The 17,679-nt window shown below is 54.9% G+C and overlaps 1 protein-coding gene across 10 annotated transcripts in view; it reads left to right on the top strand.

Annotated features, from left to right (window-relative positions):
- The window catches only part of MAD1L1 (mitotic arrest deficient 1 like 1), a 347,495-nt gene extending 344,582 nt beyond the window's left edge, over positions 1–2,913 (top strand). For all 10 annotated transcript variants that reach the window (XM_038187038.2, XM_038187039.2, XM_027469053.3 and 7 more), the window contains one exon: positions 1,968–2,913. In XM_038187038.2, coding sequence (XP_038042966.1) covers positions 1,968–2,126 — 159 coding nt within the window. In that variant the 3' untranslated portion in view covers positions 2,127–2,913. The remainder of the gene's footprint in view (positions 1–1,967) is intronic.
- The last annotated feature ends 14,766 nt before the right edge of the window (positions 2,914–17,679 follow it).

The following is a 17,679-nucleotide window of genomic DNA, read 5'->3' as shown; positions in this document are numbered from 1 at the left end:
CCTCTGATCATTATTCTGCTGCCTCTGCTGAAGGAGGAAACTTCAGTTATGAAGAATAGCAGAGAGAAATGACCATTAATCTGGTATAAAAGAAATTATTCAAATGCAGCCTTCACTCGCGACGCCAGTGAGCTCAAAGTAGAGGGGAAATTTAAAACATTTATGTTCCTCTCTTTCTGAGAGCATAAAATACAAGCAAATGGTCTGGCACTGGATGCTAGATTTCTTAAGGAACTTGCTTTAATTAATTAAACTAGTAAACCAATTAATGGATTTGCTTGTAAATTCTTAGAAAATTAATTTTGTGCCCAAAGAGTGTTTTAAATCTGCTAAGGAGGCAGTGTGTACTTTGTGCAGAGATTGAATTCCCATTCCCGTGAAGCCAATTCACTGTTGACTTTGGAGACGCAGGCGGTGCGTTCATCATACCGGGACCTTCCTCCGAAACCGGTGCCTCCGTCAGCTGCATCCAGGGTGGATTTGCAAAACAAAGCCCGTGCTGCTTCCGTGGCACCTGGCCCACCCCACAGACCAACTCAGAGCTTCCCCACAGCCTCTCCTTTTACTTGGGTTGCAGATATGCATCCCTCCCTGTGCCACCGATTGGTGTCCTCGGCAGCTCCGCTCCTCCTGAGCCTCTTTAACGCGACGCGGCGGTACATGGGGGTGCAGCAAGCAAGCCAGGGAGCCGTGGGCAGCAGCGGATTAAGGCGCTGAATATCCTTTGGAGTCCCTGCAAAACAACCAAGATGAAGTGGAGGAGATTTAAACAAAAGCTAATTTACTTTCCCACACTGAAACCTTGTTTAGATTCCCTCCCTGGCTCAGGGGTGACAGGGGCATCCTTGGTACCTTGCGCTCTTCGCAATCAGAAGTGACACGTACACGAAAAGTTCATCATCAGATGTGTCCACGCTTCTGAAAACACGAAACCAGGAACAAACGGGTTCCCTGGGGCCCTCGGCGATTATCGCTTCCCTTCTCTCCCAGCAGCTAAAGCCCTGCTTTCCCTTCATGTGGCAGTCCCTACTCTGGTTCCTGGCATCCTTTTTGGGACAGGGGGTGCCCCACTGCTGCTGCCCCCAGGGGACACTGCCTCTGCCAGGCACAGCTCACACTGCCCCGCACGGCTGCGAGGAGAAGCAGAGCTGCAGAGCAATTAGGAGAGGGAACATTTTGAAGAGGAAAATGGCAGGGGAAAAACATTAGCATTTGTACTGTGATGTTTTTGCTGTTTATTAATAAACAAGCAGCTTTCGCGCCTCCGGAGGCAGGAGAGGCTTCAAGCATTCCTTCCTTCTCTTGCATTTAGCTTTTTTTTTTCTTCTTCTTCTTCTTGCTTGTTTTATATGTTACAGGAGATTTGTAATGTCTTCCCACATGTTGAGTTCCCTCATTTTCATGTGAGCGTCTCTGGAATAATTCCTCTGGAGCTCTTGGCTGCGGGGCTGATTTAAACCTCCCGAACACGTGAGGGATGCGGGGTGGCTCAGCAGCTGGCTGGGGAGGAATTGCACCGGCTGCCAACAGGTCCAGTAGCTCCCTCGGGAGTGGGAGGACTTCAGGAATGAGTCTTCTTCATAGGAAGCTTGTGTGGGGCTCCTGCCACCCGAGCCATGGGTGGTGGTGACGGTGACACCGCGGTGGTCACCCTGTGCCTGCAGCACAGCCTGGTCCCCGTGGGGTCTCCAGGATGATGGAACCGCTCTGCTCCCCACCGTGCTGCTTGTTTGTTGGGGAGGCTCGCACAGGGGTTTCTGCACGGAGACTTTGGAAAGGCAGGACTCAATAACAGCCCAATTAAAGCGTGCGCCGAGCACCTGCTCTGCGGCAGATAACATTGCCTTGATTACAGGCGGATCCGCACCGAAGGAGGCTGCGGAGCGATGGCTCTAGCTCTCCCCTGCGTGGTGGGAGGCGAATTAAAACCCTGCTGTATTAATGGGCTTGCTCTGCTTTCCCCTCAGGCCTCCAGCTCCTCTGGTGGAAAAATGCAGCTTCTGGAAACGGAGTTCTCGCGAACCATCCGGGAGCTCATCGACCTGCACCTGCTCCGCCAGGACAGCATCCCGGCCTTCCTCAGCGCCCTCACCCTCGACCTCTTCAGCCGCCAGACCATCGCTTAGCTCGCCCCGATCCCACCACCAGGCAGGCCTGGAGCACCCCCGGGCAGGACGGTGCCTCACCCTTGGTGTTCACGAGGTAGCAAGGACAAATTCTCCCCTCACACCCTTTATTCATGGCGTTGGGTTGCTTCTGTTTTGCAGGAAATTCCTTATTCCCACTTCTTTCATGTTGAGTCCCAAACCCCACCTTTTCCCCTGAAGAGCATCATTTCCCTCCTGTGGGAGGGCAAGTCTAGCTCCATCCCAGCGCTCTCCTGTGCCACGACCCATTCCCCACCTTTGAACTGTGAAATGCATCCGTAACTCCCCAGAGTGTCTCAGCATCTCTCTGGGAAGGCAGTGGGAACTGCTGGTTGGAGGAACCACCCTTTTCCCCAAAAGCATCCCCCAAATCTGGGCCCTGGCAGAGAGACCAGCATGGGCTTTGGGGGTGGCTGGTGCTTCCTGCTCTGCCATCACTCAGCAGACGAGAACAAGCATAAAAGGACTTCTGAAGACCCTACACCTTGTGTTGCGCGGTGTGCTCGGATGTCACCCACGTGCTTTTTGTTCCTCGTGGAGGCTCTGGGGCCCTGGGTTATCTCAGGAATGTGGAGGGTGGGATGGAGCCTATCCCCTAACACACCCTGTTCACTGCTGCCTGCTGCCAGGCCGTGGGCACCTCCTCACCTGGTAGGGGTGTCCCTCCTCCCAACGGGAAGCTTCCCCCCTCTGGGGACACCCCAAGTCTGACGTTTTGTGTTACAATGGATACTTCTATCCTGATAATAAAGTGTCACTTCCCAAACTGGGTGTACGACTCCTTCACTGGGGAGGTGCACTGCGCTCTCCCTGTGCTCTCCCACGTGTGAAGCAGATAACGACCAGACATCGATGGGCTGATGCTGGCACTGCTCTGAGGAGGACATCGATATTTCAGCTTTGCCAGGCAAGTCTCAGTCATGCTGCAAACAAGATTAGTTTGTTACTAACTTCTGTGCATATTGATGGCCTCTTGATAACAGCAGGAGCACACTTCCTAAGCTTGGAGAGAGCGTAGCGGTGAGCAGGCTAGAAAGCTAGCTTAGATGCCTACAGTGGCTGCAGGGCTGGCCATCCGTGCTGGAGTCACTCGGGGACCTGTCAAAGTGTTGACAGGCCCAGAACAGAGCTGCTCCAGCCCCAGCTGCTGGGAAGCGGTGGGACAGGCGTGCGCTCTGGGGAGGCTGCAGGCCCCATCTCCCCAGCCCTCCTCTCCGCGGGGTTTGCGGCGAAGCGCTGCCATCAGGATGAAAGGCAACAGCAAAAGTTTGGCGTTTTCTCTTCCGCTTGAAGAAGTCCTGGTGGAAGATGAATTGCCTGGCATGCTGTGCCAGGGGAACGCTGCCTGATTCATATGCGCAGCGTGGCACCGAGAGTCGCCTTCCTCAGTCATGGGGAAAATGAATCATGACGTCAGCCCCGTTCGGCTCCTCCGCCAACACAATAGCAGATCCTGGCTGCCTCTAAAATTTTTCTCCTGGCTCCTCGCAGGAGAAATGAAGTAATTAATAAGTTTACAATAAACCCTCTATCTTAGCAAAACACGGGTGAGGCGAGAAGTGATGCTGGAGGGTGACAAGGGAAAACGTGTTCTGCCCGTTGGAAAGTTGCCTCCCAAGAGGGAAAGGATAATAGGTTGGGGTAGAAAAAACAGCGGGCTTCCGAGGCTCCTTCGGTGGAGAGGAGACACAGATGGCTACTGCTCTGCACCCTGTTCTCCTGGCAAGTTCAGCTAAGTTTAAAAGCCGACACACCTGAGAGAGAAGTGTGGTGAAGATGGGTGCTTGGCCTGATGCGCTGCATGGTGCTGTGCCTGGTGCTGGGAGAGGGGTTTGGAAGCTGCCGGGGTGTCCTGCTGCGGCCAGCAGCATCCGTGCCCTGCTGCTGGTGCATGGCGTTGTTGGATGGTGAGCAGACTTGGGCACTGGGTGAAACCAGGGCTCTTGGGGAGCTCCAGGGCTTGCTCTTGGAGCCCGGGAGCACTCGTGTGGAAGCATGACCACTGCGAAACCGCCTGTGGGACATGGGCTGGTGGTCAGGCTTGGGGCAGAGCAGCTGAGACTGCCCAGCTTCCAGCTCAGGCTCAGACACCAAATTCAGGATGAAGCCCAGACAGGTGGCCGAACCCTACCACGGTGCCAGCTCCTGGCTGTACCACCATCGTGAGTAACTGCAATGCTGGATTTCCCTCGGATCACTCCTTCCACATGGAGCCAGCCAGTCTCAGGGCTCTGCCTCCACACTCATCCCCCCGTGCCCCCCCTCTGCCGGGGCAGTGCAAACAGCAGCAGCTCGCCACGCTGCTCCGGCACCTTCCCAACACTCCAGGTGCTGGGTGCACAAGTCCCATCTGTCTGCCGCTTGTCACTTGCAAAGCTCCAGCCCTCTTTGCAGAAAATCATTTTAGGAGATCTTGGGAGATCAGTAATAAATTTGCAGTTGGTTGGAGGGGAGAGGCGAGAGTGTTAACAAGTGTGTGTATGCTTGCCGGGTCTCCGTGCACGCTCGCTGGGTTTATGTGCTATAAGCTGTAAAATGTGATTTATTAATGCACGGCTGAGGGACTGTGTGTGTTGGAGCACTGTCTTGTTTGCAGTGTTGCCTGAAGCTTCCCTTCACTCAAACTGTTGCGAGTCCCCACTCCTCTCCTGATCAACCCTTTTCATCCATATAAATATTGAGCAGGGGCAAGGAGCTGCCAGGCACTGCCACGCGGCCCCTGAGCGCAGCAGAGCTCTTGGCTGAGGTGGGTACCATGGGTCCATGCCTCTCTGAAGGTGGCTCCTGTGAACCCAGAGCCTTTTGCTCCCTCTTTGTCCCTTCTGGCAGAGCCTGCGGGAGGAGCCATGTCCATTGCCTTGCAGGGCTGAGGGAGGCCACTATGGCCAGCTCAGGGCTCCGGGTTTCCTGGGCAGCCTCGATGGAGGAGGATGAACCTCTCCAAATGCCTCCTGCTGCTGCTGCTGAGGCTGGGGGAGACCTGCACCTGCTCTACACACGGTGACCAAACTCTGCCAGCCCATGAGACTTCAGCACCGCAGGCTCTGTAAAATGGGAAGATCACTTCCCAGTCACGATGTCCCAACCCCAAGGCTTGGGGTTGTAGCCCCGTGGTTAGCCCGGGTGGGCAGCAGCATCCCACAGCTGCGGTGCCAGCTTTGCTGCCGGTTCCCTGTGCTCCCCGCAGCTCCTTCCAACGCACCGAAGAAATGCAGCACAACAGCGCTCCTTTTCATTTCACGACCCCAGCAGCGGGCTGAGAGACAGCTGAGAAATGGTGTGAGTTGGGCTGGCGGGTGAACGTGTCAAAATAAACCTCGGCGGGGAGAGGCAGAGCCTTCCTGGGGTATCACCAAGGTAATGCCGGCACCCGGCAGCCAACGACGCTCGGTGCAGGCGATGATGCAGCAGAGGTGGGTTTGGTTCTGGTACAACATCGAGCTGTTCCAAGATGATGTTGGGAAAGCAGCGACGGTGGCAGATGCCAGGTGGTTGTGGCTAAAAGCTGTGTGTGGCTGACGAGGTGATGTGGTGACTGGGGAGGCCGGCACGGGCGTAAATTGCAGCCGCGCTGCCTGCTGCAACAGCAGGGCCGGGTGTAATGGCAGCGATGCTAAAAGTTGCATGATATTTAAAAGCTACAAAACGATCAGGGGAGGGAAATTAAATTAAAAAAATAAAAAAAAATAAATAAAAAATCAGCCAGGCTTTTTTTTTTTTTTTTTTTTTTTTTTTCGCAAAGTCTTTTTTAAATATTAAACTCCCCAACCTTCCCAACAGGAAAGCTTTTTCGAGCTAAGAGGAGCGGCTGAACGGCATCTGATGGTATCGCATTGACACGAGTGTCTGAAAAAATAGGGTAGGGATGCATGATCCGTTCTGAAAAAGAAGCCCTAGCTAATAGGGAATATGCTGATGCTACTTTTAATTTCATGACTCAGGTTTGCTGCAAATTTGATGGGAATCTGTGCTGGAGCCTGGTTACATTAAAACAGTTCTCTGCTGCTTGGGGTTTTTCCCTTTGTTGCTTCTCTTTAGGAGGAACATTATTAGGAATTGTTCTGGCACTCAGGGGGCTCTTCAGACGTTATCTGAAAGGACGGTGGAGTCTTGCTTAAGAAAATCTGGCATCCAAAGACATCGAACGGTTGGCTTCAGATCCATTTGCCTACACCTGAAGAAGACAAAGCTGCCGTGTAGGTTGGGGAGCACAATGGTGGCTGCGAGGTGGAGGGAGCAGCCCCGGTGTTTGCACCCAAAGCACCCCCGAAGCACGACTTCAGGCCGGGTCAGGTCTCCCTCCTGCTTCCTCAGGACGGGATCAAGCATCTCCCAGCCCCTTCCTCCCCGTGCTGATGAGTTATTAGTGTTGCTAATTTTACCTGATGCCGCTCGCTTCTCTGTGTGACAGGTTGCGTTGTTTTGAACTCTCCGTCTGACTGATTGAGCTCTCTTTAATATTCCCTGGTTTACTTTGAATTCTGTTTGTTGGCTGTTGCTTGTTGTGATTTTGGTTGTTTTTCTTTCATCCTCCCACTGCCTCTTTTTCCTCCCTGGTCCCTCTGATGCCTCTTCAACCTGGAACAAAGCCAGCGACCATCAGGAGGTCACTGAAACACAGACGGTTGTTGGGTTTAAATAAGGACTAGATAATTTTATGACCATTAACAAGACTCGCTGCTATGCAAGCTAGAATAATAAGGGCAATCATATCTCATGGTTCGGGGAGCAAGCTGATTGCCTGTGGGCACTGAGAAGGTAATTCTCCATCCCTGACTCCCCCAAAATATTACACAATTGACAATGTGCACTGGGCAGGTCAAAGGGAAGGAAGCCACAGACGCAGGAGGAGATGTGAGGCATGGGGCTTTGCTGGAAGGCGAGAGCAGTCCTGTGCCACCACGTCACACTCCTTTTATCTAATGATCATAGACTTCTGGCTTCAGCGTGATGGAAAAGGTTTCCCAGGTGGGTGAAAGGCTCCAAAGTCTGGCAGAGGAATCTTTCCTCTCTCCACGAGCATCTCCAGGGCAATGCTTGTGCAGTACAGGTGTAGGTGCTTCAGTTTGCTGGTGGTGGTGGCTGGTGCATCTGCCAGGCTGTCCCCAGAGCCCCTGCAGAAAGGCCGTGTCGCTAAAGGGAAATGAGAGCACGAACCTCGCTTAGGTCTGTTTTCTCAGCTCGTTTGGGGAGTCACATTGCAGCCCCTGCGGATGTACGTGCTATTTCCCCTCCGATCCCATCAGCAGGCACAGTGCCCTGGGTGGGCACGCTCCAAGTGCCAGCTCCGCTCGCCGGGAGTCCCAGCAGGGGAAGGAGTGACCTCGGAGAGGAGGCGAAGGCAGGGAAGGAACCAAACCCTCGGGGAACCGAGCTGCTCATCCTGCCAGCCGCGCTGAGAGGAGGAGGAGAGATAAGAGCCCTCCAGATAACACTTCTCTCTTGGGTGGCTCCATCCTGCCGACAAAGGATGTCTCTGGGTAAGTCCGTAGGTACCTAGCGCTTCATTTTAATGCTCAACTCACCTGCCCAGCACATCAGTACCCCAAACACTGAGCCCTGGCCTTCTGCAGGCACAGCATCACCTGTGTGTGTCCAGCCAGGTCATGGGATTCGTGTGGGTATGGCACAAGGTGAGGCTTACAGGTCTGACAAATCACCCGTTACACCGCTGTGTAATGTCACCGTGCTGCGTGGCCCCATGGGGCAGGAAGAGGAGGAGGATGGCTCACGGGGCTGACACAGAGACAGCCCCAAGGTGAGGAAGGCCCCAGCCCCAGCCCCCAAACTCACCCCGTTTCCATTTCTCCTGTTCCCCGGCTTCACGGTTATCTGTGGCCTTGTGCAGTCCCCAGGTCCTGCAACCAGTGTTAAATGTAATGAATGATCTTGTCCTCCTTGTTTGTCTCCTCTTTAGTGTAACACTGTAATTAGCTTAATTACCAACAGATTCATATTTTTTTTTGGTAACTTAAAATGGAAATTAAATTTTGCACCAGGTTTTACAGGCTGTTAACGGGAATCGAATAATCAAGCCTGACTCCAAGTCCTTGAAAATGAGTATTAAAAAAGGTCTGAATTTGCATATTCATGTTTTTAATAGGGTTCAGAAGGTATATTTGCAACTGATGAAAAGGATTAATTAAGCCTAATTTGCATAGGAAGAGCAGTTTAACCCCTTGCAGCCTTGCAAGGCAGAGACTGACAGGTGGAATGGGGCTGGCTGCGGGAGAGACGCCGGCAGCGTGGTGCCTGGTGGGAGCAGCGTCCTGCTGAACATCACCCCTGTGTGCGAGGACAGGACCCGGGGGAGTCCAGGATCCCAGCACCACCCCAGTGTGGGCCCCCCATGCCCACAGCCACCTCCTGGGTTCAGCCTCTGCCCCCCTACTGCGGTGGTGCACAGCCTGGGTGTCCCGTGGCGATGCCAGCATCTCCTGCCCCTGTGTCTTGGGCTAAATCATGTGGCTCCTCCTGGCTTGGGGTGCTCTGTGCAGCTCTAATCCAGCTCCTGGAAACATTTTTGGGAAGGCCAGCTGGTTTTCCTGAGCTGGTCACACCAGGGCTGCCCCTGTGCTGCAGGGTTTGGGAGCACCTGTGGCTGCTAGGGTCACCAAAACCTTCATCTGCTGGCTCAGCTCCGTTTGTTGTTGTTGTTTTACACAGCAGGGCTGAAGATTTTGGGGGGTTAAAGGCACATCAGGGCAGGGTGAGGACAGAGTGTCTGCTCCCTGTACTAAGGCTGAGGCTGCACCCTGCAAGCCTGCAACCTGTGAGACTTCAGAAGGAGGGATGCGAAGCTGCCTGCACCTAAATCCCCTCCAGCACCCCCGGCATGGGGAAATCAGTGAGGGCTCACACAGCTCCGCCCCATCCTCACCTAGGACAAAGGGTATAACCCCCCCAGAATCCACCATCCCCCTGCCTTGCAAAGCAGAGTGGGAATCTGACGCTTCCCAGGGCCCTCCGTAGCTCAGAACAGAGCACAGCTTTGAGTCAGAGCCTGAATGTTGCTAAAAAGTGGGAAAAAAATAAATAAATCAGGCATTCATTTTGCTTCAGCAGGTGGTGCGCTGCGTTCCCCTTGTAATGCTTTGGTAGCGTGTGTTGCTAATTATTTTTCGGGTGGAATTTGCTGTGCGCAGCGCACGGGGTTCATTAGACAGAGATGGCTTTGAAGTGGCGTTTGGAATTAATGCTGGCATATGTAAATGTTTCTTGTGCCATGGAAAAGCTGGCTATAAATGATGCATGAGGTCCAGCGAGAGAGATGCTTGCTTTGTTTATACACACCCATCGGGCTTCGTTATGCCAAAAGCAGGCAGAGGAAAATCAGTGGTGTCTTGCACAGTCCATATCGCTGCTTCCCGGCCAGACGTGAGCGTTTCGCAGAGCTTAGCACGGCCTCGCCAGCACACAGCATCCCCAATTCCCCCCTCGGGGACGTGTCAGAGCCCTGGCAAGGCTGCTGCTGCTTCTGTGTTGTCCCCAGGTCCCCCAGCCCAGGAGGACGCATCCTGCCCTGTAAATCCTCCAGGTCCTGACCCCTGCACCTCGCCCGGACAAAACCCGCCTTGGGGAGATGCGCTTGGTGGTAACACTGGCCCGAGGAGTGCCCGCTCCCCTCCTCCTGTCCTTCATCCTCCCAGCACTGGGCTCACAGGACCACACAGCTGCAGAGGGGGGAATGCTGCTTTAGGAGAAACCCTGAAAAAAGAGAGAGAAAAACCACCAAGCTCACAACCACGACTGAGAGGACCAAATGCCAGGGGAACATGAGCTCTCCCAGCCCATGTCTCCACCAAAGAGGCCTTTCCAGCCCAGGAAAGCCCGGCTCTGGGCTGCTCTTTTCAGGCTTTCACAGATGACTTATGTGAGACCTTTACCACAGCAAAGCAGGGGCTGGAGCATCGCTGCACCAAAAGCTGGACACCTCCGTGGGCAGGTGAGCACTGGGGCAGTTCCCTTTCTCTGAAGCGATGGGGCCTGTGCTTAGTGGGTGTCTAAGCTGGTAAGGCCAGGAACGTCCTGAAGCAGGTGGTATAGGAGAGGAGTGGCAGAGTGGTACGTGCAAAAAGCTCAAGAGACACCTTGCAAAGCACCATCACCCGGGGCTTGGCACGAAGCCCCTGGCAGTGGCACGGCTCCACGGGCTTGGACTGAGCGGGGCTGAGCAGCTCCGTGTGGCCGGGGGCTGCCTCTGCCCAGCTGGTGCCCTGCACACCCGGCCAGGAGCACCCCCAGGCCCTCAGCCACCCCCCGATAACCAGCAGCACCCCTGGCTCGGGTGTTCCCCGCTGCGCTGCTGCCACCAAGGAACGGGGCTGGGACCCACCGAGGTGCGACCGCGCGGCGTTTCCTCTGCAGTGTTTACCAAACCGCTTGCTCATCAAACACAGGGGAACTGTTCACTTTTTAAGTAACACAAACATAAAGCGCCTCCGTTTTTATGGCCCTTTGGAAGGCTGCCTGCTCCTGCCAGCCCCAGAGCTTGCCAAGACGGGGCTGCACCCCGGGGTCACCCCATACCCAAACCCCACGGACCATGTCCCAGGGCTGCTTCCCAGGCAGGAGGCACCGGGTCTGGGTGCTGGAAACCCAGCCCCAGGTGCTCTGCAGCCAGCCCAGACCTCCGGCTGAGCTCCCTGCAGTGGCTCCGGCCGGACAAAGGCAAGGAGAGGAGAGGCAGGAGCGGGGTGAGGAGCTGTGACCGAGCGCTGCTTCATCGCCCGGTTCCCACTTCCCACTGTTTATTTACCAGCACGTTGGAGAGCAGCAATCTCTTCCTCATGCCTTATTGAGAAGCTCAGCTGTGAAACAGCTAAATGAACCATCCCTTTTTATTAGCCTTTGGACTTAGCAGAGGAGCAATCAGTTAATGGCTGACCAGTTTTTGAAGATGCTAAGCACATTACAAGTGCTAAGTATTATTATTTTCCCTGCGATGTTTTATTTTTCCCTCTGAATGTTCAGCTGAAATAACCCTCCCAATTACATTAACCAGTTTCATGTGTTCTGCTCAGATTAAATGCGGTGCCACTTACAATCCCCTCACCTCTCTGGTTCCCAGCTCTCCGCAAGCCTCATCCTAACCTTTGCTTCTCAGTCCTGGGCTGAAGCAGCCTTCGCTCTGGGTGCAGCATCTGCCCCAGCCTTGCTTTGGCTTCCTAAAAAGAAACGCATCTGCACCGCTTCCCCACAGGCACCTCAACCTCCGGCTCCTTCCTCCTGCATATTTATTTTGCTTTCTTAATCTCGCAACCTTTCTCTTTCCTTCCAGCTAAATGAGCTCCCTGGATAAGCTGTCTCCTCCCACTTGCTGCCATCTCCCTAAGACGCCTGCTGCTGCTTTGGTTTCGTCTTCTCAGGGAAAGGGGCAGGGATCAGCCGGCCAAAGGGGGCTCTGCGCCCTGCTGCCAGCCAGATTTGCCTTCCTCGCCTGGAGACCTGTGGCCACGCACACCTGTGGTTTGTAGGGAAGGATGGGACTGGCTCAGAGCGGGGAATCCACCCCATTCCCACAGCTCTAGGGCAGTGATCGGTGGCCAAGCCCTTCACAGCCACGGTCAGGCTCTCCTGGGTGTGCTGGTGCTGTGGCTGCCAGCGCTCGGCAGCAGGGATGGGCTGTGCAGGTCCTTACCTCTGCTGTGCTTCACCTGGGCTGCTCGCTGAACACCTGAACGCAAAACAAACCAGAAAAAAAGAGTAGGAAAGGCCACGCTGGGGTTGTCTGCTCCATCTTCCTTCTCCAAAGGTGGTGGGGGGCAGGGGCTTCCCAGACCCCGAGCCAGAGGAACCCATCACCCATACCAGAAAGGGTTCAGCCACCTCTGGTGGTGCAGGGCAGCTCCCAGCCCCGCTCCATCACCTCTCATCCTTCCAGGCCCTCCTGAAGGCCGTGCCAGGACCTGCCTGATCTCCAGGACGGTGGCGAATCCACACTGGGACTGTGAGAAGGGAGCCAGACCAGAATCTAGCCCCCATCTCCCAACTCCCCTCCCTCCTGGCTGCGAGTCCAGCGTGGAAATAGGTTTGGGGTGGCCACGCTGTGCAACCTGCCCTCCCCAGGCTCCCGGCACGCCTTCCCCCGAGCCACAGGGTGCTCATTTGACTGCCTGTAGGAACCGCGATCACCCCGTGAGGCTGGAGGAGGCTGCGGAGCAGCGCAGGGGCTCGTCAGCTGTCAGCGCGTGAAGGATTCCTCATGCGTCGGGCTGCCACATGGCTGGGGTTTCCCAGGCAGAGACGTTCGTGTGCAGACTCCGTGGTGGGTGGTAGTGTTGTTACAGCCAGAATGATCTAAGGATGCAGTTGAGATAAGGTTTGTGGGGAGAGGTGATATCTCTTACTGCAACACCTGAGACGGATGGAAATAAAATAAATCATGTGGGCTTCTGGGCATGCAGGCTCCTCGTCAGCCTGAGCTGAGCCAGATGTGCAGGGGACATCTGCACATTTCAGACTGGCTGTGGCGGATGGTTTGTGCCCTCCATGGCCACTTGGGCAGGGGGTCTCTGGCTCTGGCAGACCCTTGGCCAAACTCCCCAAAGTGTTCCTCATCTTCCCTGCAGCACAGATCCCGGCTGGGACAGGAGGGCACGGCTGGCAGGAGCAGACTTCAGGCCCCAGCTGCAGGGAATGGGAGTCTTTGTTCCTTGGCTACAAGTGTGGTGGAATTAGATGATTAATTAATTTAGCTGCTTCATGTGAAAAGTGCCAGTGTTTACCTATGAGCCCAGAGATGAGCTCTGGCGGTACCCAGAGGCCTCCTGCCGCTCGGATGGGCTGGGAAGCTCCTGATTGCAGGGCAGGAGATGCCCAAGGAGAGCTCTGCTGTGCAAAATGCCGAGAGAGAGCAAGATTTAAGAGGCCCCCAGCAGGGAGAAGCTGCAGATACAGAGCACAAACTTCGGGGCATCCCATCGCAGCCCTGAAGCTTGGGGCTCAGGAGGGGGCAGAGGATGCTGTGGTGGGGTGAGCCAGACCCGAGGGCTTGGGGAGCTGCAAGGGGCGGGCAGGATGGGAGGGAAGCACGATGCTGTGTGCGGGGCTGAGTGCTTCCTTGCACAGCTGGAAGCACTAAAGAATATGATAGAGCCAGGAGAGAGCCCCGGAGATGAGCAAGACAAGGTGGGGGACAGCACTTGTGTGGCTTAATGGAGAAGATGGGCCAGGAGAGAAGAGCTCATTAGAAAAGGGCATTGCACAGTGAGGAGAGGAGAGGCTATAAACCACCAGAAAGCTGATAAAAGACAGAAATGAAAATCTTTTAGTCCCAAAGAAAGCAAGGCTGGAGTACGTTAATGAGCTCTTTAATGGTGAGGCAAGTAAAGGTGAGCAGCAAATGGCTATTTCCAGGCAGCAGAGCTGAGTGGGAAAAAACAGATGTTGGTGGGGTGCGAGAGGCGATCAGCACAGAGAGGAGCAGCAGTGCACCCCGTGTCATTAGTGTTGCCATTGAATTATTTAAAAGGCACACAGACACCGACTCAGACTTGGCAGACTCTTTTGATTGCTCTGCAGGAACAGAGAAGTTGCAGAGGGTGGGAAATAAGCGCTTTCCCACCTGGTTTGGACCAAAAGGAACAGGGGGAAAACCAGAGTGAAAACTGGCACCTTGCTTAACTGCTCCCCAGGCAGTGAAAATCCCCATCCCTGGCACTTCTGTGTCTTCTCATCCCTTGTGCAGAGGAAACAGTGTCCGGAAAACTGGTTTCACTCTGGATCAGGTGGTTGCACTTCACTAATTCCTGGAGTGGGGAGGAAAGTGGGACTGAGCAAGGCTGCTGTTCCTGCGTCTAAGGAAGGGGCCGTAGGCTGTCGCAGTGAAATACTTCAAGACTCCTGATAAAATTACCAGGTGAACAAACCCTCAATTTGCAGTCCAAAAGGGTGGGTGAGCTGCTCAGCACCGCACTGAGAGCTCTGCTGGGTTCTGATGAGCCCATCCACAAAGCCATGTGGCCACTCTCAAGGTGACATTTGGATAACCTCTACCGACTTTCTGGTGATGCTGGCAATCCAGCTGAGAAGGGTACAACAGAATATGATACAAGAGATGTGAAAAAGCCAAAGTGCTCCAAGTCAAGGTGAAGACTTGCTGGCTGCTGGCTGCCTTCAGTGCCTCGGGCAGCAGCTGGCAGCAGTGGTTGGGTGGCGAAGGGAAGGAAAGGTGTCCTGCAGCTCTCCCCAAGGAGCAGCTTTACCTCCAGACGGGACAGAAGGACAGGACCTGTTCACACCACGTAAGGCAGGACTGGGGCTTTTCCCAGAGAACCCTTTTGTGCCCTGAAGCCCGTCCCTGCTCCTCTGCTCTGTCCCCATGTTGTGTCCCCATGAGACCTGTGGTGGTGGCACTGTCCCCACGCAGCACCACGCAGGAGGGGAGTAGTGTGGGCCCTAGAGGAGCTCGCACAATGGAGAGCTGGCCCCAAAACAGGCAGGGGTGCCCGAGCACCACACTCACCTTCCCCTCGTTGTCATTCCTCGCCCTGACAAGCACTCACAAATGCAAATAAATTCTGACTTTGGCTCCCAAACTCTGCTGCCTGCACTAAAAATAGCCCAACGCAGTGCGCGCTGGCTGCAAGCCCCTCATCGATCCGGCCCAGCAGTGCAGCAGCACACCCCGCCGTGGCCCCCAGTCGTCCCCTGCACCTTTCCTCACCCAAATTAGTGGGGTGATGGGGCTGGAACCCCCCACCTCGGTACCCCCTACCCCTGCTAACCTACATCTCCTGCAGTCGTGGTGATTTATTGCTGCAGAGCAGGACAGGCAGGCAGGCTGCAGCAGCGGGGCGTTGTGCTCTCCATCACTGCGATGAGCTGGGGAGGCTTTGGGCGATGCAGGTCTTGGTTTGCCACGACCCAGCCCCAGCTCAGGAAAAGTCAGATCTGGAAACATGGGCAGGGCAGAGCAGCAGGAGGGGGATAAGGCTTTTAAAAGCTACCCAGGCTGGAGATGTCCCAGCCTTTGCACCACGTGGCAGGCTTTTTGCTGGCCCCGGGCTGGAGTGAGCACTGAGCTGCAGGTGCTGTGGGCTCTGGTTCTCTCGCCAACAAGAAGCTGGCTTTGCTGAGATGATGGGGAAGGGGTTGGGGTGGTCTTGTTTAGTCCTCACCTTGGTTTTTGCCCTTGAAGAATGATGTTTTAAACAACAGGCGTTCTGTGGGCTTGGGAAGGGCGTCAGTGAATACATTTATTGATGGCCCTGAGGCTATCGGCGGCGTCCTACAGCAGAGCCCTTGGGGAGTGGGATTTCCATACAGCAGCTACAGGGGGTGGGCAGGGCTGGAAGGGAGCAGTAGGATGGGGACAGCTGAAGGGGACGCTGGTGATAGCAGGAGCAGAGAGCAGGGGCAAGGGCATGTGGACCCCAAAAGAGCAGCAGTGTGGGGGATAGTGGGACTTCCCTCTTCTTGTCCAGCTTTTTTCACAGCTCGTCTTGTGGCATCTTGCTTGGAGGGACGTGGACCATGGCTGCCAGGAATGTGACCCACCATGGAGGAAGGGCCAGGAGGCAGCAGCACGGCCACTGCTTCATCACTCGGAGCCCTCTGACCTCCACGGCGTGCCTCACTGACTGTGGATTCTGCATGTGGACGTGAGGCACATTTCTGGAGCCAGAGGGACCCAGACCTTTCCTAATCCTCCTGGTCTCTAACTGCAGGGTTTGCATCTGGGAAGTGTTTAATTTTGAAAGGCCAATGCTGCTGTATCACATTTCCTGCTCTGGTCTCTGTTGGTTTATGACCAGTGAAATCCTGGTGTGAAAACAAAATTGGGCTTTGATTTCATCTGCCCCTGCTGTTTTATGCCACTAACAACTTTGCTTTTCTATAGCGGCTTTTATTCTAGGAGCTAAACGGGCTTCACAGACAGGCAATTAATTAATTGAGCCTCCCCGACCAGCCTATGCCCTCGGTGCCACGAGGATGAGTTTTGAAGAAGAGGAAACAGAGGCTGAGAGGAGTAAAATGACCCCCTAGGCGCAGGGGTGAGCTTGGTGCTGATGGGGAGATGGTTGTGATGGTCCAGACTGGTGTGGGACTGGTCTGGAGTGACCGAGGACGGTCTGTTGTTTTGGGAGGACCATTACTGGATCACCTGAGCCCAGGTTGACTCATGAACTGCCTCTGTCCATCCCAGCCCCTTGCTGAGGAATTCCCCAAGACCTTCAGATGGTGCCGGGCCCTGCCACCTTTTCCACCACCCCTTCTTGCTGCCAAGTCCTGCTTCTCCAGGGGGCACTCAGGGCTTCCAAGGGAAGGGGGTTCAGGCCGAAGGTGCTGGCAAGGTCTGATCCTCAGCTCCATCCTCCAGGTCCTGCTCGCTGACCAAGTGGGCAAGGCACGGCCCCACAAAGCTCAGCACCATGGGGAGGCTCTGGGGCACCTGGAGGAGGTGGAGAGATGTGCCTGCGCTTATGCAGAGTGAATACGTTCCTGGGGAAATTGCTTTTATTATGAAATCCTGCTAATGGTTTGTTGTCTACACAAATAACCGTGGGGAATGAACTCGTGCACTTCCCAGCCTGCTCCGTGTCTTCCTGGCTCAGCTCCTTTCTGAGCAAACATAACCTTTTGCAAGAATACCTGTCAAAATCACTTTGAAATATTGAAATAACAGGATGGGATGTGGTTTGCTGCTGGGCCCTAGTGCTCCCCTGTCAGGACTAAGGATGCACCAAAGAGATTTGTGAGCAGGAGGCAGTGGAAGGACCCTGGAAAGCAGTGGGGCCCCAAAGGGCTGCCCTGGGGGAACTCATTGCCTCTCTGGGCTGGCTTGCGGGGATCCCACACACTGCTGGGGGAGCAGAGCGGCTCCCTAAGCCTAATGTGTGCCCTCTTTGTCAGTTGTGGGATGAGGCATGGGGGTTTGCAACTCAACTGGAGCTAATCTGGGCAAAATTGTGTCCCTCAGCAGCATGGGATTGGCTTCCTGGTCTGAATTTCCCCATCCTCCAGCTCACCCCACAAGTAGAACACATCCATGTGTGTTCTAGAGATGGGGCAAAATGCTGCTGAGACCTAAATAGGCATTGTACAGCAACGGCTGAAGGGCATGTGGTTGCCGTGCTGGATACCATACCCCAGAACCATCCTCTTCCCTTCCAGCCTTGGAGCCCCAGGGGTCCCCAGGATGCCCATCTCCGAAGCCACTGCTGGGAAATGGGAGCCCAGCCGGCCCGTGGGCAGCACTGGGGCTGCAGGCAGGAGGTGCTGCACTCGCTGCCTGGTGCTCCAGTAATTTGGGGTTATCTTTGGGTAATCCCCTGGGTGTGGGGCGGTGGGAGTCCCAGCAGCAAGGGGCAGGATCTGCTGTAATTGCTCTTGATCTGGGCAAGCTGTAAATGCTCTGTGTCTTTTCCCTCAGCAAAATCACCCTCGGTGATGGCCCTCCCTGGAGAGCAGCAGGAAGGTTTCTGCGCTAACTCATCAGCAGCTCTCCATCCTTTTGGTACCTTTTGATTTTCAGGAGAAATCCCATTGCTGAGTGGCACCCGCTCAACCAGGAGCCCTTCACTTCTCA

The sequence above is a fragment of the Anas platyrhynchos genome, chromosome 15, assembly GCF_047663525.1.
Source record: "Anas platyrhynchos isolate ZD024472 breed Pekin duck chromosome 15, IASCAAS_PekinDuck_T2T, whole genome shotgun sequence".
NCBI classification, from domain to species: Eukaryota; Metazoa; Chordata; class Aves; order Anseriformes; family Anatidae; genus Anas; species Anas platyrhynchos.
The sequence above is the reverse complement of the archived record's forward strand: the minus strand, read 5'-3'. Positions and strand labels throughout refer to the sequence as shown.